Source organism: Leuresthes tenuis, unplaced genomic scaffold (assembly GCF_036924035.1).
Source record: "Leuresthes tenuis unplaced genomic scaffold, fLeuTen1.0.hap1 SCAF_22, whole genome shotgun sequence".
Classification (NCBI taxonomy): Eukaryota; Metazoa; Chordata; class Actinopteri; order Atheriniformes; family Atherinopsidae; genus Leuresthes; species Leuresthes tenuis.
The window spans coordinates 25,088,509-25,113,994 of NW_027325376.1; the positions used below are offsets into that span (position 1 = coordinate 25,088,509).

General features: G+C 37.9%; 2 protein-coding genes across 8 annotated transcripts in view; both read left to right on the top strand.

Moving 5' to 3' along the window:
• The first annotated feature begins 719 nt into the window (after window positions 1-719).
• Window positions 720-12,272, top strand: men1 (multiple endocrine neoplasia I). Its single transcript, XM_072376495.1, has 10 exons — window positions 720-867; window positions 2,886-3,367; window positions 4,486-4,694; window positions 4,942-5,070; window positions 5,638-5,678; window positions 5,787-5,874; window positions 6,773-6,909; window positions 9,345-9,486; window positions 10,731-10,904; window positions 11,031-12,272. The coding sequence occupies exons 2-10, from the start codon at window positions 2,932-2,934 to the stop codon at window positions 11,550-11,552; spliced, it is 1,878 nt and encodes a 625-aa protein (XP_072232596.1). The 5' UTR covers window positions 720-867; window positions 2,886-2,931; the 3' UTR covers window positions 11,553-12,272.
• A 3,789-nt stretch (window positions 12,273-16,061) lies between these two features.
• The window catches only part of map4k2 (mitogen-activated protein kinase kinase kinase kinase 2), a 41,110-nt gene continuing 31,685 nt past the window's right edge, over window positions 16,062-25,486 (top strand). For all 7 annotated transcript variants that reach the window (XM_072375840.1, XM_072375835.1, XM_072375839.1 and 4 more), the window contains exon 1: window positions 16,062-16,392. In XM_072375840.1, the coding sequence (XP_072231941.1) occupies window positions 16,300-16,392 (93 nt within the window). In that variant the 5' untranslated portion in view covers window positions 16,062-16,299. The remainder of the gene's footprint in view (window positions 16,393-25,486) is intronic.

The following is a 25,486-nucleotide window of genomic DNA, read 5'->3' on the forward strand; positions in this document are numbered from 1 at the left end:
GTCGGGTGTGGGACGTTCAAGTCTCCCCTTAAACTCCTCTATCTCATGTTTAACTTGTCTCACTTTTTTTTCAAGCACATTAATATCACATTATTATAATAACAGTTGTAACATTTTCCTCCTCGCTTGATGGCATTTGGAAACATTATGTGATTATTTCCACATTATATTCTTTAATATTCGATAGATTTAGCTATCTTGTAATGAAGACAGAAATATTCGACTGCAATGGAAAGCAACAAGAGGAATATTCCTGAACAAAGTCCATAGGTAAAGTGTATAACGAGAAACGTGACTGATCATAGACTATTTTGCATGTTGACCGTTAGTGAGGCTAGAATATTGAATACATTTCTATCAAAAATAATTAATTATGTATTGGGTTGAGTACATCAACTGTTATTGTCAGCCATTGATAAATTGATACAACTGATTGGAATGATAATGTGGAAATGTTTTCATGGCCATTGTATAGTTTACCTGTAATTCTAAAGTGCGCTTGTCATAATTAAGTCTGTCTTTCACGAAATAATATTTACCTTTGTTCCATTGTGCAGACATTTGTCTCACGGTAGCATCATGCTGCCCCCTATTGGGGGTATTTACGTTTTACATAATGAGAACTACGTTTCCCAGCATACACGAGGGAAAGCATAGGGCCTGATGTAGAGATCTATACGCATAGGGATGGACCTAACAGCATACATTAGCTTCGGAGACCGTCTTGCGTGATGTTATGAGATCTACTCTGTTAAGCCAAAATTGAGCGTGGGAACACACACCAACTGACTGTCGGGCAGACCGAACTGCGCGGTAAAAGAAGAGGTACACAAACAAAAACATGTGGTTGGGGCTGTGAGAAAACGGGTATGTAATATCTTACACACTGGTGAAATTGTGAGTTGATAATAGCTCAGAGTAAGTCACTTGTGCGGAATACTTTGGTGGTTTATTTTGCAAAAGGATTAGGGGATACGCGTTATCTAAAAGTGATGAGTTTAGCTAACTAATAGCTTGTTAGCTTGTTAGCTGGTTCTAAGCGGTCTAGTTGTCTTCAGCCTGTAGCAATAAAGCCGTCTCTCACCGTTTGAGGACAAACCTCTGGTTGGATTCTTTCTCAACTTTAATTTATCTATTAAAGTAACAAAGCATTAATTCAGAAAAATAGCTAAGCTTAAACAATCAACCAGTCAACTCATTCTAGTAAAGTTAGCTAGTTAGCCTACGTCAACCAGCCAGGAAAGCAATTTAATTCACCTAACGAGGGAAATTGGCCTGTAATAAAAGATTCGGAGTTTGCGATGTTATGGATGCACTACCGTGTGTTAACAGATGTCATGAACCTCATAAGGCTACCATTTGCCACTTGGCATTGAGTGTATGAATGTAGCTGTGGGAGTGCCCCGCCCACCACCTCTCCATATGTACAACCTTACCAGGATTGATGTAACCAGTATTATGCAATGAATCAAGCAGCATGGCTTCGGGTCGGTATTGATGGTTGTGTTTACATTATATAGTGTGCGATGTTCATAATAGCTCGAGTATATTGATTTTAGCTAACATTATTAGCTAACAGGATGATTATTAGTGTCAATAGATCTCAATACTAGCCAAGGAACATCCACTTAGCTCGACAAAGACTTTATGCTTTGCTCATAGAGAAACGACACGGTTGATTTACTCATGTAACCAACACCTTAAAGCTTTTTATGACAACTTATAGTGAATTACTTACAGGGGAAACAAAATAGAATAGCATAGATAAACTTAAAACGTTTCGTTGCGAAAATTAAAAAATATATAATGCTGTTTTTGTTGAAAAACGTTTCTTTTTATTGGCCATCAAATTCTTTGACTTCAACAAAACCAACGTTGAATGTATCTTCCAATAAAGTGTTATGTGCATGAAACCTGGGAACCAGATTTTTATTTTTCATTTCATTCATTTCATAGATATCATTTGGTTTAAATACGTACATACACTGTATATGATATATGTGTCATAAACAGCACTAACTATTGTAAATCTACAATTTAAATTATATAAAATGTTTACAGCTTCCTAAAATGACAGATCGATAAATGTTATCTTTCCATATCATAAGCGACATCTGCTGGTGATCTTGGTTGGTAAAGGCTTAGTTTTTGATGATGTGTCTAATCCACAGCTGTCTCAACTTAGATTGTTCTTTTCATTTAGAAAATGATTATGGTGCTTTATGGTAAGTCAGGTTTACTCTTTTATTTAAAGACTTTACGGCTAGATGTGGCTGTGAAACTATTGATGAGGAAGTAAGCAGAACCTATTTTTAATGTAGCACAACATGAATTCTTATATTGAAGGTGTAATTCTGTAAAACAGTGTGCATTAAATGGTGAAATAGCCTGCCAAGTTTTATTTTGTAATTGCTGTCAGAAATGAGGAAAAAAAATATTTCTTTGGATTTTTTTTCTTGAACAGTTGATTTGCATTAGTTAACAAAAAAACGAAACCGTCAGCTTCCATTATTGTTTGTGATGAAAATAAAATAAATAGATGCACTCTCACTCTATCTATCTATCTATTTATACATCTATACATATATATATAAATATAAATTGGGGCACTTTGGATTGAAGCCAATTACCAATAATCAAAGCATTCCCAGACCAAGTAACTTGTAGTTGTGAGCTGTTTTTTTTAATTTATTTTTTTTTATCTTCGGTATAAGAATTAGGTCTTTCAGTCAAGACACAGTGTTGGGAAGAAATAAAGATGATCTCTTTTTTTTTATTAGTAAGAATTGTCTGCGTCTCCCAATTACTTTATCTGCTTTCTGCAGCATCAGTGTGTGATATTGGTGTTGAGTTGAACTAACTTCCCATTAACATTCATATTACAGATGAGGAGACATCCATATATCTGAGCTGTGACTGAATGCAGATGACATGGGTTTGCACTCAGCCCAGAAGAAGCACTTTCCCCTGCGGGGGATAGACGGTGTTGTTCAGCTGTTTGATGCTGAGCTCCAAAAGACTGAGCCAGACCTAGCTCTTCTCTCTCTGGTTCTGGGTTTTGTTGAGCATTTTCTGGCTGTGAACCGAGTCATCCCCATAAATGTTCCAGGGGTGCGGTTTGAACCACTGGAGCCAGATTGTCCTACCTCTTGCTTTCCCACAGTGGAGCTGGGCATGATTTCTGCTCTGTATGAGCGCTTCACAGCCCAGATTCGCGGGGCAGTTGACCTTTCCCAGTACCGGAGGACTGCTGTAGGGTCCAGCAGAGAGCTGGTGAAGAAAGTGTCGGACGTTATCTGGAACAGTCTCAGTCGCTCTTACTTCAAGGACCGGGCTCACATCCAGTCTCTCTTCAGCCTCATCACAGGTATAAACTGTCACATACAATCCTAACAGTAGTTTCTGTTGAGATGTTCCTTGGCTCTAGAAATGTATTAAAAGAAAATTCAGTGTGTTTTTTTTTGTTTATTTTCTCTACGTTGTTCTGTTTTTACTCTTTTATTCAAGATACAGGTTCAACATATCTCTTAGTTTTCTGGTTTAACTAATCTTTTTTTAAGCAGAATAATGCAACCAGTGTCACTTCACTGGTTGTCAACTCAAAAAAACGACCCAACTTTATATGTAAAAAGGACAGTGTTAATAAAGATGGCCAGTCACAATCTTAGATTCACACACACATATGCAAGATTAAGTTTAATTGCTTTGTTTCGTTTTAAATATGTGGCTTGTTATAAAAACACATCCATATATTTAAAACAAAGCAATAATATTTCATCCAAAATTAATAAAAGAATTATACTTACAGTAGATTGAAAGGTGGCAAAACTTAATAATGCCTATGCTAAAAGATAATTAATGTTCTAATATTACTCCGCTTTATGTCACAGGCCTCTGGTCAAAAGGATTGGTGCAGACATGATGGTCTGCAGCGTGCACCCTACCAACAAGTCTTTTTGTTGAACAACTAGCTCCAACTTCAGTTAGTTCCTGTACACTGAGTCTGTGGCAGTCTGTGAAAGCTACTGCAAGTGTGGCCCAACATTTTGTTGGCACAGTCTTAGAAAAATGCCACTTTTTATTTTTGGAATGCTACATTTTCCACTCCAGCTGTGTAACATGTGTAACTCTTCCCAGGTCAGCTGCCTCTCACTCAAATGTAGCCATATATTCCTGTAATGACTCACCTTTAAAATGATTTCAGAATGTGACTCTTCAACAGAGATAATTTCCATAATGTCCAACATGTCTCACCGTATCTCTTGTAAATACAAGCGATTTTACTTTACTGTGGATATCTTTCCTCTTACTGCACTGCGGCTGTTCAGTTGTTGCAGGTCAGATTGCAGAGATTTTTGTACCTACCTATATTTTACAACTGAGCAATAAAACCCAGGCTGAAAAATCATAGAGTAGTCATGTTTATTAAATTCCAGTTATTGTCAATAAATTGATTGATGTAACTGTTCATTACATTTGAACCAGGTACCAAACTGGACAGCTCTGGGGTGGCTTTTGCAGTAGTAGCAGCCTGTCAGGTGTTGGGGCTGAAAGATGTTCACCTGGCTCTATCAGAGGACCATGCTTGGGTGATATTCGGCAAAAATGGCGAAGAGACAGCAGAAGTCACCTGGCATGGGAAGGGTAATGAAGATCGCAGAGGACAAACTGTCACAGTAGGAGTTAATGAGAAGGTCAGTCCTATCTCGTCACCTATCTAAGTCACTAAAAGTGACCAGTGTCCTGATTTAAAACCGTGTGTCTGTGCTGTTTGCTATGGAGAAAATCTGATTGTCCTTTGAAATATGTATTCATTCAGAAGCTGACGGATGTAAACTGTGGACAAATCAACTTGTAATTTAGATATGTGTGTAACTGTGGACACTTCAGTATTCACATGTCTGTAATCTCAACGTTTAAAACCATTTTTATCTCCCACAGAGCTGGCTGTATCTGAAGGGCTCATACATGAAATGCGACAGAAACATGGAGGTGGCCTTCATGGTGTGTGCTATCAACCCCTCACTAGACCTACATACTGACAGTTCTGAGCTCCTGCAGCTACAACAGGTGAGTGCCACCACTTGTACTGGGATCTAAATTTCTTATGAAACCCACTTGCAGTGGTGACCTTAATGCCTCACCCTGAAGAATTTATGAGTTTATGTGTCAAGACATAAATAATCTCTTAGTCTGCCTTTGCTTTGTATTTTTTTCTCACTTCTACTTTGCATTGATTTAAGTAACATCATATCTTATATTAAGCCACAATTTAGCAGAGAATTGGTAATTGCTGAAAGCCAAGAGAAATGACACATATCTCAACATGATGTAAAGTTTGCTTTAATGACACAATGGTGTGAACTCTCCTATAAAACAATGACATGCTTGCTCTCCATACCGTTGAAGTTGATCGCTACTTGAATATTTACAGTAATTGTAAGAGTTCCAAGCTTTGACCATTGTCAAAGACTCTTTTATGATATGGAATACTCGTAATTCATAAAATTTAGTTGTATGTTAACTTGCAATGACAATTCAAGCAGTCAGGTTCTGATTAATCTTAACTAAATGCTTTTCACAAATTGTCTCAAATTGCTTGTACTCATCTTTCTATCTGTTTTCTTGATTGTACAGAAACTCCTGTGGTTGCTGTACGATCGAGCTGACCTGGAAAGGTGGGTGTTTGTGTGTGCCAAATTAGTCAGGAAAAACTCTTTCGTCATTGCTTTTCCTCTGCAAAAAAATCACTTCTTAACATATGCCTCTTCTGTGTCTTGTGCCAGATATCCGATGGCAATGGGTACACTCGCTGACCTTGAGGATCAGGATCCGATACCAGGAAAGGAGAATCCCCTGAAAATTCATCTCAAGGTACATCTTTTTAAAGGTTTCCCACACATCACAATGATGCAACCAAGCTTTGCAGACTAATATTTTTGATACAGGTCTACTGTTTTTAAATGATATGCAGAGTTGTAGTTGGTTGTGCACTGAGCATGGCAACATGTAGCTGAAAAATAAACAGGAAACGATCTTGTAAAAACATGTTATCTGTAATGTGGGAGTAAATGTTGCTGCAGAAACTAGACAAAGAACAAGTTTGATTAAAAACAATCATACCTATGGAGTACTGAAACTGCCATGATTAGAAATAAATGCAAAATATATAATTAAGTTTATATGATGCCAAATGCAGCTGAAATTAAATGGAAAAAATACTTTATGCCAAAATAATTGTATAAGAAATCAAATTTTCTGCCTTAATTTTAAACTCTATTCATTTAAACTTGTGTTATTGTTGCTGTTTATTTACTTTATTATTATTAATAATTTTTTCTTAACGGAATATATTTAATTTCTTTCTTGGTTCATTTGTTATTCCTGTATTTATTTCTGTATTATTTTCCTTTACATCGTATTGATTTTTTTCTTTTTCATTCCCTCCAGGTTATTTCTTTATTTATTTTATATTGATATCACCATGCTTTTTTAAAAATTGTAATTTTTGCAATTTATTTTATTTATTGAAGATATTATAAAAATGTCAACTTTTACTCTGTGTTTTGGAGAAATTGCACTGTGGAAATAGGATAAGTTATGTGGGGGCGCTCTGCATCTTTGAGTAAATATGGTACTTTGAAAGGATACCTTAGTAGTTAAATAATCATTAATTCAACATTACGATTGGAGTATTGGTAATATTACTTCTGTACAATGTAACATTTTCAACTGTGTGTGTGGGTGCTTGTGTCTTTCTCACTTTTCGTAGGCTGTTGGTTCTGCTCTGAAGTACTATAACAACGAGCACATCTACCCCTACATGTATCTGGCTGGTTTCCACTACAGACACAGGAATGTGCGGGAGGCTCTAAGGGCCTGGGCTGAGGCAGCTCAGGTCATGCAGGAGTAAGTTCACACTCCAAGACGTCAAAGGCTTTCATCTTGTACTCTCTCCCTTTACGCGTGCAAGCAGGACCCCAGGCATTGTTGGGGCCTTCTCAGTGCCTGCTAACGGTCTCTACTTTGCTTCCTTGATGCCATCTTTCAGTTTTTCCATGGCAGCATGAAAGGCAGCTTTTTTTTGTCTCTGGCAAGAGCCCTTTGTGTTTATTCAGCTTCCTGGTGAGGATTTTATTTTTCTGGTCACTAAATACATTTTCTAATGTATGATATCAAGATTGATGTGGTTCTCCTGCTTGTCAGCATCTCTGAACATGGCCTGGTGTGCTCACTCAGAACAGCTGTTGCAGCTTCATGTGGCCACACTTGAAGAGCTTTTACTGGCGTTTTCCTTTTAGTCAGCTGGGTGTATGTTGGCAAAAGAGAGGAAATATAGTCATGGGTGGGTTTTGTAATTGCCAGGAATGTTTGCATAAACATTTTGCAAAGCATTTCTTCCTCTGCTGGGGATGTGTTCATGCTGTTTGTGTAGCCAAAACAGCAAATAGAAGTCTATTTGATGAAGAACACCAGATCCATTAATCGAGTTTGACCTCGTACAATTCCGTTGGCACATTATTCTTTTATTTGCATCTGGAGGAATATGAGCAACAGACTAGTGAATTCTACTGGCAAATTGTTCTGGCTAAAATCTCAGTATATAAACACAGTTCTCTCCCTTTTCTAACAGGTTTTTATGTCCTGTCAGCGTGTAACACAGTGTGCTCATCCAGTGCAATAGCTTGAGCTGGAATGTTTTAATGAAGTTGTAAACACAACAGTCACAAATTTCTTGTTTTTTGTTGGGTTTTTTTGCCAGAAGAGGGCTGGGTAAAGGAATGGTTTAAATGTTACTATTGTCTGGGCTGTCTTTCCTTCCTTTGCTGAGTTGATCTAATCTGTGTGGCAGTGTTTGGTCTAATTATATCACTTTTTGTAACTTTTAATGATAAGTGAGTTGGGTGCTAATTCTAACACTAAGCTGTGGACAGTGTGTTCAGATGCAGTAAGTTTAATTAAAGGAGTGTAGGTCTGAAATGGGTAACCGGTGTTTAGAAGAACTAGTTAGCCCACATTAATCCTGGACACAATGATGCAATGTTAAAAAAGAAAGATAGGCAGCCAAAAGTTTACAAAACCATGACACATGCCAGTCACAATTTTTTATAGTTCACTGTGATGTGTTCAAGTATGTATTATGTAGTTAGTTATTTGTTGTCCAGCGATATTTGTTATTCATCCATCCATCTCTTCAACTCTATCCAATCGTATACAGTTATTATTCTCAACTACTCCCTTATTTACCCTGCATGGAAGGACCAAATCAGCCTCTCAGAAACCATGCAGGTACCACAGACAAAGCCAAGTTTTTTTCACTTTTGCATAGAATTTATTAGCATATGTTACAATTTAGTGCTGCTTTACTGCAGAATGCTACCATTGTGACTAATTGTCCAAATTTTAATTCACAAACTCAACAGACGGAATTGGAGCAACTGGAACAAATCAAATGTTCAATCTTGGCTGACCTGTACTTAGGACTCATTATTATGAGTCCTAAGTACATTATTATTAGATAAATTATTCTCACCATTGCAAACACAGGACTCTAGTCTTGTTTAACATCTGGCTTCATTTATAAGGCCGGGTCTAAGCAGACAGCAATCAGTGGAGGCAGGTTGTCAGCTTCAGTAGTTATTTTACTGAATGAACACAGGATGGCAGTAAATGCACAACAATCTTTCTTGACATATTCTGTAAAATCACCATAGATTATCAATTCTTTCAGAACCCATCTCATCTTAGAAAATACATGAAAGGCAATGCAGCTACTAAAGTTGACCTGTGGTTGAGATTGTTTCTTGTGGTGATTTTTTTTATTTTTTTGCCCCTCAGAAATTTTGGAGCCTGACCACAACAAAGAACCCATTGCATAGAAGTCCAGTTACAATTAGTGTAAAGGGCGTAGTGCTTGGTGCAGGAAGTGTCCAGCTTGGCATCCTCATGCTCTCCTCCCCTCTAGACACACTGTTCATGAGCCTTTGCTATTAATACCAGCATACATTCCCTCCCAATCTGTCAGCTTCCCTTTCCTGCTCTCCCATTGTTCTTCAGTTTCAGCCTGCCCTCTGTACACCATCGTAGGGAAATGTGTTTATAATAGAGGCTTTACTTGAAGAGTCTTCAGCAGATTTCAGCTCTTGTCATATCTTCTATTCTATTACAGGCACAGCATGTTTCAGTCTCTCAGTTAGAAATCTTTTAATAGTTTGTATCAAATGCAATAAATAAAAGTAATAATAAATTGAAATTGATGAAAAGTTTTTTAAAAGGTTATTTCAGACTGTTTTGACTTCTTCCACAATGTAATAAAATCCTTGTCTTCTCGCCTGCTCCTGCAGCTATAACTATTTTCGTGAGGATGAGGAGATCTATAAGGAGTTCTTCGACATTGCAAATGATGTCATCCCCACTTTGCTGAAGGAGGCAGCTGCTGCTGAGAGTCCTGGGGAGGACGGAGAAGGAGTAGAAGGGACTGACAAGGTGAGTATTCTCTGCAAGATGAAGGATCTAAAGCATCCAGTGTTTTATTCCAGTGACACGGAAATATGCAATTCTTTAACCTCCCCCCAGACAGTACCAAGACTTTACAAAGTACACCCTGATCAGAGCTGGGGATAAAACATCTCACCAGTACTTGATTTGGTTCCTTTGTTCCAGTAGTGAATACAGGGCAGGACTCAGGGATCAGTTTTCTCTAAAAATCTTGTAGTCAAGCAGCTTAATGTAGAATGAGGTATTGATATATTCTTCAGATCTGTGAAATATATCAATCGGGTAATAGTACACTGTGTCTAAAAGGTATATTTCCATTTTTACACTTAAAGCGTGTTCAAACTGTTTTCTTTTTTTTTAAACTGATACATTCGCTGATACAAAAGCTGATTAAATCCCTTTGTAATTACATCGGTCCATGGACCCTTGGATCTGTAAATCATACTATGTACTGGGCAATGGCCTCATTTCACATTTTAAAGTATGCTGAATAAGGTCTGGCTACAGCTTGCGGATCCTTCAGTGTCATGGTGAAAGTTGTGCGGCAGACTTGTATGCCAAAGTAAAGGCTGAAGTCAAACAAGAACTATCTAATGGACGTTGTCCTGCAATGCGAAGTACCAAAAACACTGCAACTCTTCACCTCTTATAAAATGTATGTAATTATAGGTCGTTAACCAATGGCACATTTAAAGAAATTGCTTTATCTTTGCAGTGTAAAATTAATATTTAAACTTAAACAAATTTTAAGAACTTAATCTCATCAAACCAAATAGTTGTTTTAAAAATATCATCCCAGAATCGTACCCCAGTTATCTTGGTACAAACTAATTGTTTTTTCATCATCAGGGAGAGTTGCACAGCCCTTATGGATACAGCTGTGAACCTCCCCTCAGACTTTAAGAGTCTGGTAGCATTCAGTGGCTTATGAATTTTCACCACATCTTCTGGAGTCATTTTGCCAGGCTGTGTTAGAGTTCACAGAGGGCTTTAAATCTGGCCTCATCCAGGAACAGTTATTCCATCAGACTACTAGGATTAAAGTTTCACAAAAATGAAAAGGCGTTTATTTAAAAAACAGTCTTCCGTTTTAATTTAATAATTCATATCTGATCTTTCTTAAAAAAAGAAAGGGTGTCATTTGAATCCGAAACCCTTTGGTTTAAAAAGACTGACACACACACATACATACCAACCGTATTCATTACATTACATGACATTGTCTCTTTCAGGAGAACACAAAGCAGATGACAGCCCTTTCAGCACTCCAGGACCCAGAATGCTTTGCCCACCTGCTGCGCTTCTATGATGGCATCTGCAAGTGGGAGGAAGGAAGTCCCACACCTGTTCTTCATGTGGGCTGGGCCACATATCTTGTCCAGTCTCTTAGTCGATTTGATTCTCAGGTGAGAAAGTCAGCATAGCCCTGCCTTTGAACTTCACAGTCACTTTAGAGGAAGCATTTTCAGGAGAAATCTGATGTACATCAGACGCTTTGTAGCTAAAAATAGATTTGTCATCTGATTTCAAAGGTTCGTCAGAAGGTGTCGATCATCACAAAAGAGCTGGAGTGCCAGGATGATGATGACCAGTCAAGTGACGATCCCCGGGAGGGTCGCAGACGAGGCCCTAGGAGGGAGTCCAAGCTGGAAGACCAGAGCTCTCCACCTTCCGCTGCTCCCACCTCACCTTCCACCCAGTCACCAGCTGCGGCTCAGCCCAAGAAGGTTGGAGATGGAGGTGTCCGGCGTCGCTCCTCCCAGGGTCTGCGGGCTGGAGATATTGAAGGAACACCCAAGTCCCCTAGCCAAGACTCTGTTTCCTCACCCTCATATCAACAACAGGCATCCCCCTGCCCTGCTGGCACCATGGTAATCTTCCAGAGTGAGAAGATGAAAGGGATGAAGGAGCTGCTGTGTGCAGCCAAGGTTAACTCCAGCGCCATCAAGCTACAGCTCACTGCCCAGTCACAGGTCCAGATGAAGAGGCAGAAGAGCACACCAGCAGGAGATTATTCCATGTCCTTCATGAAGCGCCAGCGCAAGTCGCTGTAGACGTGCTGATTGTCATGGGAGGAGACTGTAGGACACACTGTGAAAAATACCAGACATTCGATTGACCTCACTTCTGTTTGTGAATATTTTTACTGGTGTTTTCATCCAGAAGATCCTCTGAGTCTGCATCATCATTGTTCTGAGCAATACATTTAACTTGCACAGATGATATCAATCTAAACATCACATTAGGAGTGAACATTTCATTTTAATTTTAAATTATTTCGGAAGAGCTATCTGCTATAATTGATTGTAAGTGTTCACCCTTCATTAGTTTAATTGGCAGCCACTTGCACACTGATGTAATTTCTCATGTCTGACTCACATGTGGAAGCCAAAGTTATAAGAAGGATCAAAGTTGCGCTCACAGATGTATATAAAATCAACTTGTACCAATACCAACCTGGTCATGACTGAAGCCTTGGAAGTTATTAATTTAGGATAGTTACTGTGTAACATTGTCCACTCTGCTCTATTGACAGCTTCTTTCTGGCTAGCTCTATGTTGCCTTACATTGTTTTTGTTATTTTCTAAAGTAGGTGGCCTTTAGTTTTGAGAATGCCTGAGCTGGGCCCATTTCTAATAATTTGAGAAGACCAGACAGACCATGCACTGTTGAGACAGAGTCACATTAGGTGGACCTGCTACATCCTGTTTGCTTGATGACTTGTTCTTGTTGTTTTTGTATCCGCAAGTAATAAAGATCTGGTGAAAATGAAATGGTTTGATGATTTGTAATAGACATAGATGATAGATGATTTAGTGTAAGACAGATTGTTTTAACGTATTGAAATTAAGTAAAACTTGTCTACCTCTTTGGAGAAGGTAACTGCTTGCTGTAGGCATCTCAGAGGCCCTTAAAAGAGGTCAAATGAACCAAACAAACTAAAGTCAAAACAACTTCAAACCAACTGTTCAAATGATAAGTAACTTAACACAGAAACCACACTAACTTAAAGAACCAAACTGACCTAACAAACAGGAAGCAAAAGAGAACGTAAATACTAGCTGATCAGTAAATAAACTAGTTACTGTAATAATCACTCAAACAAAGAAATAACTAAATAAATCTAAAGGAATACATCTTAACATCTAAAGAACTTAAACTACACTGTGCCCCCCCCCCCTGATGAAGCTGCCTTGGCACAGGCTCATTGCACTTCCTGTGCATGTGGCTTTGCCTGCAGCTTGTGCTCACTTTTGCCCCCCAGCTCTCACATGGCCCCCCCCAGCACCGATAGAAGAAAAGAAAACAGGTTTAACATATAAAACAAATTTAACAAAGTTGAAAATACAATTAGATCTAAATGTGCGCGCTTACAAACAGAAAAAATGTATTTCAACTTAGTTTAAACATATGTAAACAAAATGATATGAAGAAATGCACAGAACATAACTGGAAGTGTTGCTGCATGCGGTTACCGACTATTTAGCTGTGCGGCTGTGGGTGCAGCCGCCGCAAACACACGTCGATTCATAAATGTTCGAAGTGTTCCATAACTGACTTAATGGTAATGCAATATGAATATAGTTTAATTTTTTAGAATGTGCACACTGGTTGTTTCAAACACATGTATTATAAAACAGACACTCATCATATGCATAGGAATATATAATTAAAAGTAAGGATACCCTGGCCATAATTCATTGTCTTCCTGTGTTGACCACAGCAGGACACACAGCTAACCTCTGACCTGTCCCTCTCAAAAATGCAGACATTTTGGGGACCATCAATAGATTTGTATTTGAACAACACAAAATGTTAAATTCAACATCTTTGTGGCGACTTTCCACTTCCACTTTCCACGACAATGCACTTACTAGGTGCTCTCAGACTGCAGGAACCTTTTCATTTTTCTGTAAGCTCATCCTCTTTTTTTTGTGTCCACTCTGCCAGCGCTATGGCTGATTCTAGTTCAAAGAACTGCTCTGGGTCTCCAAGCTTTCCTTCACCCATAAGAACCCAGATCCATTTTTCCTTGAAGAAAAATTACATGGAATATTAACCAGACCAAATGGACCACATAGATCACATTTATGAAAAAAATTCAATTCAAGTACCTCCGCATGTCAATGATCTGCAATATGTTACATTGGCCATTTTGGTCAACTTATTTTAGTTTCAATTGTTTGTTACACCTGTGACATCTGCAAAAATAGTACATTAGTTTATGTCCCCAGCCTTGGTAAATTGTCACCCATGTTAGCAATTCTTAGTATTAGCCTCTAAAAACTTAAATATAAAAGAGAGGAATGGACTAACAGTGATGTCCAGGGTCATTGAGCCCATATACAGTGATTTGCAAAAGTATTCATACCCTTTGAACTTTTCCACATTTTGTCACGTTATGGCCACAAATAAATATATTTCATTGGAATTTTATGTGAAAGACCAACACAAAGTACATCTATGCACTATACACTAAAAACTAAATTGTGTCTCAAACATCCACCGTTTGGAGATCAGTGCAGTTAATTTCAAGAATAAATAAGTAAACAAGGATAATTAAATCAAAACAGATCAAAATGGTCAGGGATAAAAGAGAATAAAAATGATCATTAGATAGGTGCTCTAACAAATAAACAGCTACAGAAACCACACACTCGTAGCAGTTCTGTTTTGAGCTAAACTAACACAGTTTGGACAGGGTGGAGCCAATAAAATGGAGCGGATAAAATGAGACCCAGGCTGGCTGAATTTACTGCAAGATCCAAATGTTAAGAAACACTGTAAGTGTCCGGAAATCCCTTCATCATCTTCACATCATCGCTGTTAAAAACAATATTTGTAAAGCTATGTATGGAAAAGTTAAAACTATAGATCCAGATACGTATTGGCACTACAATATACTGAAGTCTTGGTCACCCAGGACCATCCTGTCAGCCTGGGGAAATAGGTATAATTGGCCATATTAGGCCATTAGAAAATATAATATGAAACTCACTGTAAATTATCCAGGTCTAAACTGGTCCAAATTTGAAAGTCTGACAGTGTATTAAACTGACATCAATATTGTGAACACATGTGGCCACTAACTACCCCTGAAAACATGTTTGAATGATTTCATCCAGCTTGGTCTTAATAAGGGTCTGAGAACGTACACAAAGGGTACGTCAAAAGGTCTTGACCTTGGGAGTAACATATGTCAGTATGAAAATTGTGGGCAGCTCCTGCTCCTCAGAGGTGACCTTTGAACCTTGAACCTGAGAAACTTTTGAAGGCTTACAGAGCAGCAACCAAATGGGCTACAAAACAGTTGTAGACAGTTTTGGAAAGCTCTTGACCTATAGTACCAACACCTGTGGGACACCTGTAGGGGGCGCCACTAAGTAGGATCAAAACCCAGAAAAAACGTGATTTCACCGCTTTAACTATAAGCGAGATCAAATCTGAGCAAACAGATGTGCTTCCCAACCCCAAAACCAATAAGATGTCTGAACGTTTCCTGGCCACAATTTCACATATTAGAGGAAACACATTCAAACTACAAAACATATGGCGCTGCCCGCCACTGTGTACGGCAATTTAGTACAAATTATAGTTTTTATATCGTACGGAGGGTCGGGGTAGTGAAATAAGGGTTTAATATATATATGCGCATTCTTCAACTGAAAACTATAACCCTAACATGTACGTTTATGTCGTGAGAAAAGCTATGTTATGAAAACGTAAAAATATGCTAATTTAGACATGATTCCTGCCACTCTGTTTCGCCGACGGAAAGGGGCGTGTTCAATAGCTGAAACGAATGGAAGCCATTTTTCACTGCAGAGAATTGCGCATGCGTACTGGTCGCTCGCGTCATTGGCTATTCGTCGGATAATGCACGAAAAACTTTTCGTATGTTTCCATACGAACCCTTTCGTGAGAATACGTTGATGTAACACACACCTCATGACTGAGGATATGTGCAACGCATAAATTATCTTTAACAACATTATATTTGATTGTCTACCACCAGCTCGCTGTCTTTGACTGTTCAACATTCCCAGCTGTGGTATGAAACAGGGAAATAGTCCTTCAGGGTTTGTTGCACTCAACCCTTAGAGAACTTTTAGAACTGTTTGGTGGAAATGTCGCTACTGACAGTAAAACCATGAAGTATAGTATGTTATAGTATATGCGTAGGTTTTGCGTTATTCAAGTTTTTCTTTATGGGTCCCTGAGAGACATCCGTGCCGTTAACAGGATTGCTTAGTTCCTGTGAGACGCACCTGAAGACTGTTGGTGACAATGACAAATATGTGTATCCAACTTAAAACTTGCTTTACTGTGACAAATCTAGCAAAAGTGTAGCCTATATCTCACAGAACGTTTTTTGTCATGACTTTTTGCAGACCTCTTAAAAATCCACTTGTTGAACTTAAAAGATGAAGGTTGCCAACAGAAGCAGTTCATCTGTACATTCAAATGTAAGTTTATGATATTTTTTTCCTTTTATTCTTTTTCTTCCTCTTCCTTTTTTTTTACAGTGATGACTGTCACTGCTCATGCGTGCTTTCACCTCAGCGCCTCTCAGGATGGGTTTCCCTCACATATGCTCAGTGCGTCAATGATCGCCTTGTTGTACGCGTCCGTCAATCCTGTCAATGAACTTCCCTGCGTTTCTTCTACACTGATCGATGCACCAGCAATTAGTTAGCTCCAATTAGTTCCCATTAGGCTGTCAGTTTGACGACAACAACTGGGATGTGCGCGTAGAGAGCCCGACAAGCTCACCCATAGTTCCCAGGGGTCTCTTCAAGTATGGACAGGATAGGGGTATCATTCTTGGACCCTCTGGATGATTACGAGTTAATTCACCGGATTGGGTGCGGCACCTATGGAGACGTATTCAAGGTAAGTGAAAGCATTTCCTCATGTGTTCGAAAGCGGCACTGAGAGAGAGGAAGAAAAGAAAAGCGTATGTGTTACTTTATGAGGATAGTATATCTGCACAAACAGTGGGCTACAGGACGTTTTACTCTGACAAAAAGCTGAATTTGTCTTTTTGAAGAAGTGTTTGACGTGAGCGAAAATCAAGTTCTGCTGCATGCAAGCAGTGACTGATTTCTTTTGCCGTTAGGAAGCTGAAATGTTAACGGATTTGCATTTCCCCCAGCAGCAGATTACACATGTCCCTTAGAACATGTATCATCATGTTTTATGACCCCTGTGTTCTACCAAGCACATTACCAGAATGTTGGGGGCATTGTGCTTAGTAATATTGAGGGTTCAGTGGTGCCAGTTTCATGCTGTGTTTTATTACAGTAGTAATACTAGTTTGTGTCTCATTCTAGAGTCAAACAGCTGACAAATTAGTACAATTTGCCTTAAAAAGAGATATGTTGCAAATAAACAAAAATGTCACATTAAATCATGCTAATCGTGTCATTTAACCAATGAAATTTGATGGGAACTTGTTGCATATATTTCCATGTGATTTAAGCCTCAGGATGCAAACATCCTGTTCTGTTAGCACATCCTGGTGCCTTGTGCATCCTGCAGAAACTGTGCAAGAATTTGCATTGTTTCTTCTTTATTTTTAACACCCTGGACTCCATGGCCAGGGCTGGGGAGTTTTGGGTTACTGGACCAGAAACAAAAACAAAAACAGTATCATCTTTAATTTTTTTAGTTGTATAATAAGAATAATATTTTTTCCCTAATATACAGCATGTAAGCACAATATAAACTAAGAGCTTGAGTGTGGTGTATTGTATTCCAGTGACTGTCAAAAAATGAGAAAAAGGCTAAATCCAATTAGTGTTGCTCAGCTACAGAGAAAGAAAACATAACTTCCAGGTGTTCAAAAAGTAAAAGAAATATCACATTCACGTTTGTACGTTTGTACTGAAAATAAAACTGTGAATGACTAGAAACTGTATGTTTGTTGCAGCCCTCTGAAATGACCATTAAGATGTCTTGACAGCAGACGATGTGTGACAAAGAAACAATGAGTTATTGCTTGTTTCTGTTAGAATGAGAAAGTTACTTGTCAGCATTATTACTAAGACTGTAAAACCATGGATGGAGTGTATGATGTAGGAAGTCACATACATTCTTCTATAGTTTCAAAATGTCATTTGTGACATTATATATAAAGTTGTGGAATTGTTCAACAGCAAAAATCACAAAAGTGTTGCAGAACATCAATATTTCAGTGTGAGCCTGTTAATCTGAAAATGTTTGCCTTTTAAAGTGCATGTATGGAGTACGACTTAGACATACTCTGCTGAAAAAAGTGCGCTGTAGATAAAGGTAATTCAGTCATTCTTTTTCTCTAAGCTCATAATTATGGAGCCATTTCAGCATCATAATATTTGTTCATTTGAAACAAATATTTGAAATAGAAAAAACATGTTTTGAAACTGAAAGTCCAGTTTTGAACTTGAAATTTGAAAATTCAAAAATTATATTTGAATAATGTGTGGATACTTTTATTCTTGTAAAATGGCCTTAGTTGCAACAAAAGCACTGTCTCAGTTATAAGTACACATATAGACATTGACACTTAAATTCTTTTAAGAAAATTAATGAAAGAAAGCACTGATATAAGCTAACATGAACTGAAGTGTATATAGGTTTGCAGACAGATTCTTACAAACTTGCATACTTTTCCCCCATTGTTAATAAAAGCTATGAGATAATGTAAGAAAATGTTGTATGAGTGATAAATGTTTTCTTTTGAGCAGTGTTACTAGAAGCTCTAAACTATATTAGTCACAGATAATACAACACAATCACATCTCCAACCAAATAACCCACAATGAAGGTGCATTGTGGGCAATCTATGACAAAGAAGAGGATTTTTCTTACAAATAAAAACAACATACTCTTGTTTGAAAAGACTGTCTATGGTCATTTTTAACAAGACACTATGCTTAATTCATGGAGTAATTCTTTAAAACTGTATTCATTTAGTTTTTGCTCCCCTGTGTGCAGCAGAATTCTAATTAAAGCTTTAGTTCCACCCAAATGTTCAAAACCCAGAGCTGTAGATAAAGCACATTTTTCTCAGTTTGGTACTGAGGAAGTGTACACTGTTTTATTTACAGCTTTATTAATTGACAACAGCTCCCAACAACTGCTGAAAGTCTGATGAGATTCAATGGACATTTCACACTGTCATGTTATAATAATAATAATGATAATAATAATAATTACATCACAAGATCTCAAAGGGTTACAGTTTAAAAAAAGAAAAGAAAAACAAATAAGCAGTTCAGTATAAAAGTAAAAAGAATTTGGCAGACATCTAAGAGGGGGGACCATATGTTTTGCTAAAAAGAGATGTTATCCACTGCTCACATAATTTTATGAATTGGTGCATCTAGCAGTACAGATATAATCATGTATAGATGTAAATATCATAGAAGGGAATTAAATATATCAAAATGTTGTACTTTGGTACTTTTCTGAAGGATGTATGTCTGTAGATAAGTTGGGAGCAGACCAAGAATAGTTTTATAAAGAAAAATATGTCAATGGTTGATAATAGGAAATAATCCACATGGCACAGAGTTAGTGACAGCTATTTCTAAGTCTTCTCTGAGGATACTAAACTCTGGATAACAGTCCAAACCATAGATGTGATCAGATGACTGTGATGGCCTCCACCATCTTTGTATTACTCTAACATGTAGTCTTATTGCAGCCTGTGTTTCTGCTGTGAATGGGAACAGCACTCCCTATAGTAAGAGACAATAGCCCGTTATCATCTCCCACTTCTGCAGTTGGCGGTTTGGTGGAGACGCAACTGCAGAAGTAGATGGTGAAAACACTGGACATGTGACTGCGTGGGCTTTCAATGGACTTCCATTATAGTACTGTTATTCATAGAAAACTCAGCTCTAAGCTCATGTATATTCTTGATCCATGACTTGCTCCAATGCTGACCAACCACAGTTCAGATGGAGACCTAACTCAGCTAAATCAGTTAATCCTTAAAAATAATTTCTAAGAACTATTTTCAAGAATCTACTGATCTCTACATATGAAACAATGTCTTTGGTTTTGCTGTTCTTTAAACGTGATTTAACTTAAATGAAGGGTTAACTGAATGAAATCAATCTTGGTATGGTATATATATAACAAAAAATCTAAATCTTTTTCTATTTAATTTGGAGATATTGCATGAAGCTCACAAAACTCTAGTAGATTTGTGACTGGGCAAATGAAAAGTGAAATAAATATGAATAAATCACCTGTATATAATCTGTCAGGTTTATTTTCTAGTTTGGGTCAAGCTCCCAAACTTCTAGATCCAACAACATATTCCCACAATGTCACTTGATGACAGCATTATGGTTAGTTTGCCAAAACTGACAAAGCCCTTTCAGAGTCACATATAATGTAAAGCTGTTTATAGATCAGAAGTGGTACTGATATAGGAACAGGGAGTTTTTCAGAACAGTAAATCAGTTTGACCATCTGCATTGGATAACAGCATAAGAGCTTATATGTGGATTTTCTTTGTCAAAGTCATTGTGACCTTCACCCCATTTAATTGAGCTTTTCAGGTTTCTGAGGTGGAAATCAACCTAACACAAGCAAACCTGTATGTGTTGAGGGTGTTGCACCTTAATATCCATCCATCTATCCATCCATCTATCCATCCATCCATCCATCCATCCATCCATCCATCCATCCATCCATCCATCATCTATACCTGCTTTACACAATTCAGGGTCACAGGAGAGCTGGAGCCTATCCCAGCTGACACTGGGCAAGAGACACAATTTAGAGACACCAAATGACGTAACCTTCTATTTGGGAGGAAGCTATTGGTAGAGAACCCACACATGCACAGGGAGAACGTGCAAATTCCACACAGAAAAGCCTTTCAATTCGAACCACACATACAAATATTCTCTTCAACCACTGCACACTGTAACATTAAACTTTCTACTATACTACAGGTCAAACAGGTCATTGAAATGGTTAAAAGATTTGTAGTGTGAGGTGACGGTGCTGACCACCACACCACTATGCAGCCCTCTCATTAGAACCAGTGTTTTGTTTTTCTGTTCTGGGCTACTGTAGATCATATGATGGTGCAAAATGGCTGACTATGAGGCATAGGACCTGAGCCCTCTGTAGAGTAATGGCTTGTTCTAAGGTAATGAAAACAACCAAAAAAACCTCAGAAATGGGTTTGTGGACCTACCTCAATCTACGATAGTCTAATTCTGATTATTTCTTTTTAAATGTGTTGATTTTGTCCTGGCAACCACAAATGACACACATGTCCAAAAAAACATATTTTTTTACACAGAACACTGGATAATTCACAAAATAAAACTGTATTTTCTCTATTTTAAATTGGATCAGGAAAACAATGCTTCTTGAAACTGTCAAGGAGAGAAAACTAAACTGTAAACCACACAGAATCTCCTGATCCTCTACTTTCAGCATATTAACTAATTTTTTTCACTTTATAACTCGAAAATGCAGCGCTGTACATATGTCTGTTCAAATAAAACGTTCATGTACTGGCATGTACTTTGTTCATTCAGATTTCACAGTAAATGACGATGAGCCTATACATTTCCCTCAGGGAAAAATGCAGGTTCCTCTGTCAACGTTTTGGTTTCATCTTCTTGTATGAGTGTTTTCTGAATGCTGGTAGCAATGACAGTTTCCTGAAAGAAACTGTTCTTTGAGATTGTGATGGAATGACAGTGGCCAATTTCATCATGTGTGTGAGAAAAAAAAGCACTTAAGCTGAAGCCTTTGCTCAAACAGTGCAATACTGTGAATTTTTTGATTATACTTTCTTGCAGTTTAGCAATGGATCTTCATTATTTATTTAACCCAGATTTAAATATTTGCTAAAAACAGCTTATTAGATAGTACAGTGTTTTTTAGATTGCAAGGATGCTGCAGAATTTATGCAGAGAAAAGCCATCATTACATCACATGAGATCACATGATTTCCTGTTAACCTATTTACATTGTCTGTCCTACCTTTACTGTAGTAAGCTAACTGTAAGCTATACCGTTTGATTTAAACAACATGCAGGGGAAAGAAAACTGCATAAAATTGGATTTATAGAATTTATATCCTCTTCAATAATCACAACAAATACATGAAAGGTGAACAACACTTGAGCTATGCTTCATATGGACATCTTTAGCTGACTGGCTGAAATTTTGTCAGAGGCCATGTTAGTGTTTGTTAGCTTACACCCCCTGGCTAATCCCTTTTCAATTTCAGTTTGTCAGGGTCAGGGATTTTAGAATTGAACATTTAATCTGACGATATGTGTTAGAACTAAAAAATGTGCGTTATAGCAGTCCATAAAACAAGTTTCAGATCTGAGATGTAGATCTGAGATATTTTCAGTTCTGAAGAGAGAGAAGCAATTATCATCTTATTTTTTCAATCAAAATTTTCAAAAATCAAAAATCTAGAATTTCAAATCCTAGTTTTAATGTAACAGAATGTAATCCCAAAGTCAAAGTTTCCTCCTTAAATTGGTTGAAAATAACAAGCACAAGTCCACCTCTTGCCAGTTTTCTTGCCTTTGTATTCAAACAGTATGTTTGTTTCAGGGGCAACGTTCTATCTACATTCAAAAAGAAATAGTCCGTCTCATTTTAAAATAATTACAGTCTTAACATTTCTGGTCTGGGTGCTTTAAGGAACTGTAGTGAAGTTTCTGCTTCCTCCCCCAGTTTGTATGAAAAACCCAATAATGCATGGTATTATTTCAGGCCTGACTGTGTAAAAACTCTCCCACAGACATTGCTATCACTGTAGTCACAGGAAGCTCTGAAATGCAACAGGAAAGAAAACAGGAACTGAATACAACCAAGCCACAGGTTGTGTTGTTATGAGTGTCTAGAGTGAAAAAAATAATCTTCCATGAATGCAGTCAGTGAATGGGGATGACTGATGTTTTGGGGAAAAATGTTTAAAACATAGTGTGATTTCCCTGAAACAACATTCACTCCCACTGTACATCATATGTGCTAAGAACAAAGAACATAATTGGCAACTATTTGCTTGATCAGTGTTTCCAAAGGTTAGAATGAACTTTTCTTTGGCTTATTTTGATGAAAATGTAATAAATGATATATATATTTAAAAAAAAAAGGTATCAGGAGAAGTCTCTTTGTCTCCACCATTTTTGGGCATTTACAGACCAAGTGATTAGTATGTTCATCATGAAAATCATCTAAAGATTAATCAGTGATATAAATAATCATTCATTTTTTTTCTGAGATTTTTGGAAACCACACTTTTTTGTAGTAACTATGTCTTGGATTGGGAGCAGTTATAAATTATCCCAAGGGAAGCAATTGTAAATGCTGGTAATAAGACACTAGATATGCCAAGGGGTCAAGGAGATTAAGTGTAACCTTGACAGACTTAAGACCAAGGTCAATTTCCATCAATGACAGCTCATTATGCACGAGCCAACATTTTTGGGTTCCACTTAGACTTTAAGTTCCTTCTAAATCCCCGTATGTTGCCAGAAGCCCAATTCTTTTTTGTGTCTGCACCACTAGACACAGCCATCCCAGCTCTTTGAACTCTCAAAGAGATAAATGCAGCAGTGGCCAGAGCCATTTAAGATCTTTGTAAATAGTAGTAAAGCTTGAGCTTGATAGACAACTGTCCATAGTATTAGTCTTAAAAAATGGAACGTTATACAGAATCCCAGTTCTATTATACTAACCACATGTGTGACAAAGAAAATACTTTGCAATTTTTGACTCGTAGACCAACCAGCTGTTGACTGTTATGTCACGGCTAACATGATAAGGCTCCTCAGGTGCTCACCGATCTTGTGGATCCACTTAGAGTCACAGTATTGCAACTCAAGTTACTCATAGAGGATCTAATGAAAACTGTTAGGTGCCTTGGTGTAAGTAAGTAAAAGAACAAACAGCTTCTGCTGTACAACAGATTTCAATTAGGTTCATATCAGTTTTATTTATATTGTGCTAATTCCCATTAAATGTCATCACAAGTCACTTCAATACAAGGAAAACACAAGAAACTTATGCTAAAGAAAAAATGGACCAGATTCTGTGAATAATTGCCTATAATTCCTATATAGACCAGTGAGCAGTGCTGACCAATATGTCAGTGGGGTCATCGGGTGGGAACCTCCTTTCATCAGTGTTTTGTCTAGTTCGGCTGACGACACCTCCAGAAAACTAGACATTGATCAATGGCGTCCCAGAGTCATTCCCCTAATGCCAGCCATCACTGCTCCTTATATCACAACAACCACCTTTTTCCACAAGCAGCATTATTATCAGCTACCCCAGCCTCTCACCAACTGCACACCAGTCATAGTGGGGTGGGGAAACCCTGGTTCGGGTAATGGAAGTATAGAGGATGCCAGAGGTGGAGGCAGGACAAGACACACTAGCAGATTCAATCGACAAACTCACCTAAACAGTCCTATAGTCACTAAAAAATGCCAGCAAAAACAATGCCATACAAGGCCAACTCACCTGAAATAGCTGCCTGGTTTCAAAAGGCTCACATGGGTCACACCCTCCACTTAAATATATCCTGGATTTCTTTCTTGCTTCTCCAAAGAGTCGAGTCTGTTTACCCTAAATGCTACCCCCACTGGGCCCCCAGCTACTATTGCTTCTTCAAAGATACAGTCCAATTCCAGCCTAATATAATCTAGTTCATTGTGATACAGTTATAATTCAATCAAATCAAAGTAATTCAAATCCAAATTAGTCCAATTCATAGAGAGCCAATTAAAAACTGGCAGCGGGTTCTTCAAGAGAGGCCTGTTAACTGAAGTCTCTGCTTCCCAGTTCAGACTCTAGGAACCCAGAGTAAGCCTGCAGTCTGAGAGGAAAGCTCTCTCTTGACCCCCCCCCCCCCCCCCCAAAAAAAAAACAACTATGAAATCTTTCAGATATAATAGAGCTTGGTGATGAAGAGCTTTATATGTAGGTAGGGGGAAGTATTGGGTTCATGGTTTGAATCCTGACTGAGGCTTTTCTGTGTGGATTTTACATGTTCTCCCCATGTATGCGTGGGTTCTCTTCCTGTTACCCAATGGTAGTTAGGATAGGCTCCAGCCCCACTTGATCCTGAATTGGATTAAGCGGGTATGTAAAATGGATGGATGAATACAATAAGAAAAAAAATGTCAAGATTTCTGTTTGTGCTGTGAATGCAAGGAAAAAATGTTTGGAGTTCTCTGTAAACTTCTTAGTAGGTAGTAGATATATATACATATACATATACATTAGAGGTCGACCGATACATTGGCTGGCCGATATATGTGGTTTTTACTTGTATCGGCCGATATGTGCGCGAGCTCGCCGATCAATTAGCGCATAAGCGATTGTTCACATTTCTTTTAAAAGAATGTTTTTTTGTTGTTTTACTGTTAACAAATCTTCTCAGAATGGTCATTTGCACTACAAAGGCCTCATGCTGCTACATAAAGTACACAAACATTTAAGTGTTAAGATTGTTTATTTCTATTGTTATATATTTAAATGTTCTACATTGTTTGCTATTATTAATATGTTTTGTTTGTTTTGTTAATAAATGTTGCTTTTTTTTGTTTAAATTGAGACTTGTGTAACATTTGTTTTCATTTTGTCATATTTATCATGTAAAGGGAGGGAGAAAAAACAATATTGGCTTCAAGAATCGGCCCAAAAACATCGGCAGCACATATCAGGGTTCGGTTAAGACTGATGTCAAAATAATTGGCATCGGCCTTAAAAAACCCGGTCGATCACTAATATACTTATACAATATGTATGTGTATATGTATATGTAAAGCTAAACAATGTATATACATATACATTGTTTACTGAGTAGGATGACCATGTACTGTTGGGGCCTTTCTGTGTGAAGTTTGCATTTTCTGTATGATTGGTTTCTCTCTGGGTACTCTGGTGAGGTTAATTGGTGACTCTATCTTGTCCCTAGGAGTGAGTATGTGCCTGCATG

Coding starts and splice junctions, on each gene's coding strand:
- men1 (XM_072376495.1), top strand. CDS start 2,932: ATGGGTTTGCACTCAGCCCAGAAGAAGCACTTTCCCCTGCGGGGGATA. Junction 5,071..5,637: donor AGCTCCTGCAGCTACAACAG/GTGAGTGCCACC, acceptor TTGATTGTACAG/AAACTCCTGTGGTTGCTGTA. Junction 6,910..9,344: donor GCAGCTCAGGTCATGCAGGA/GTAAGTTCACAC, acceptor CTGCTCCTGCAG/CTATAACTATTTTCGTGAGG.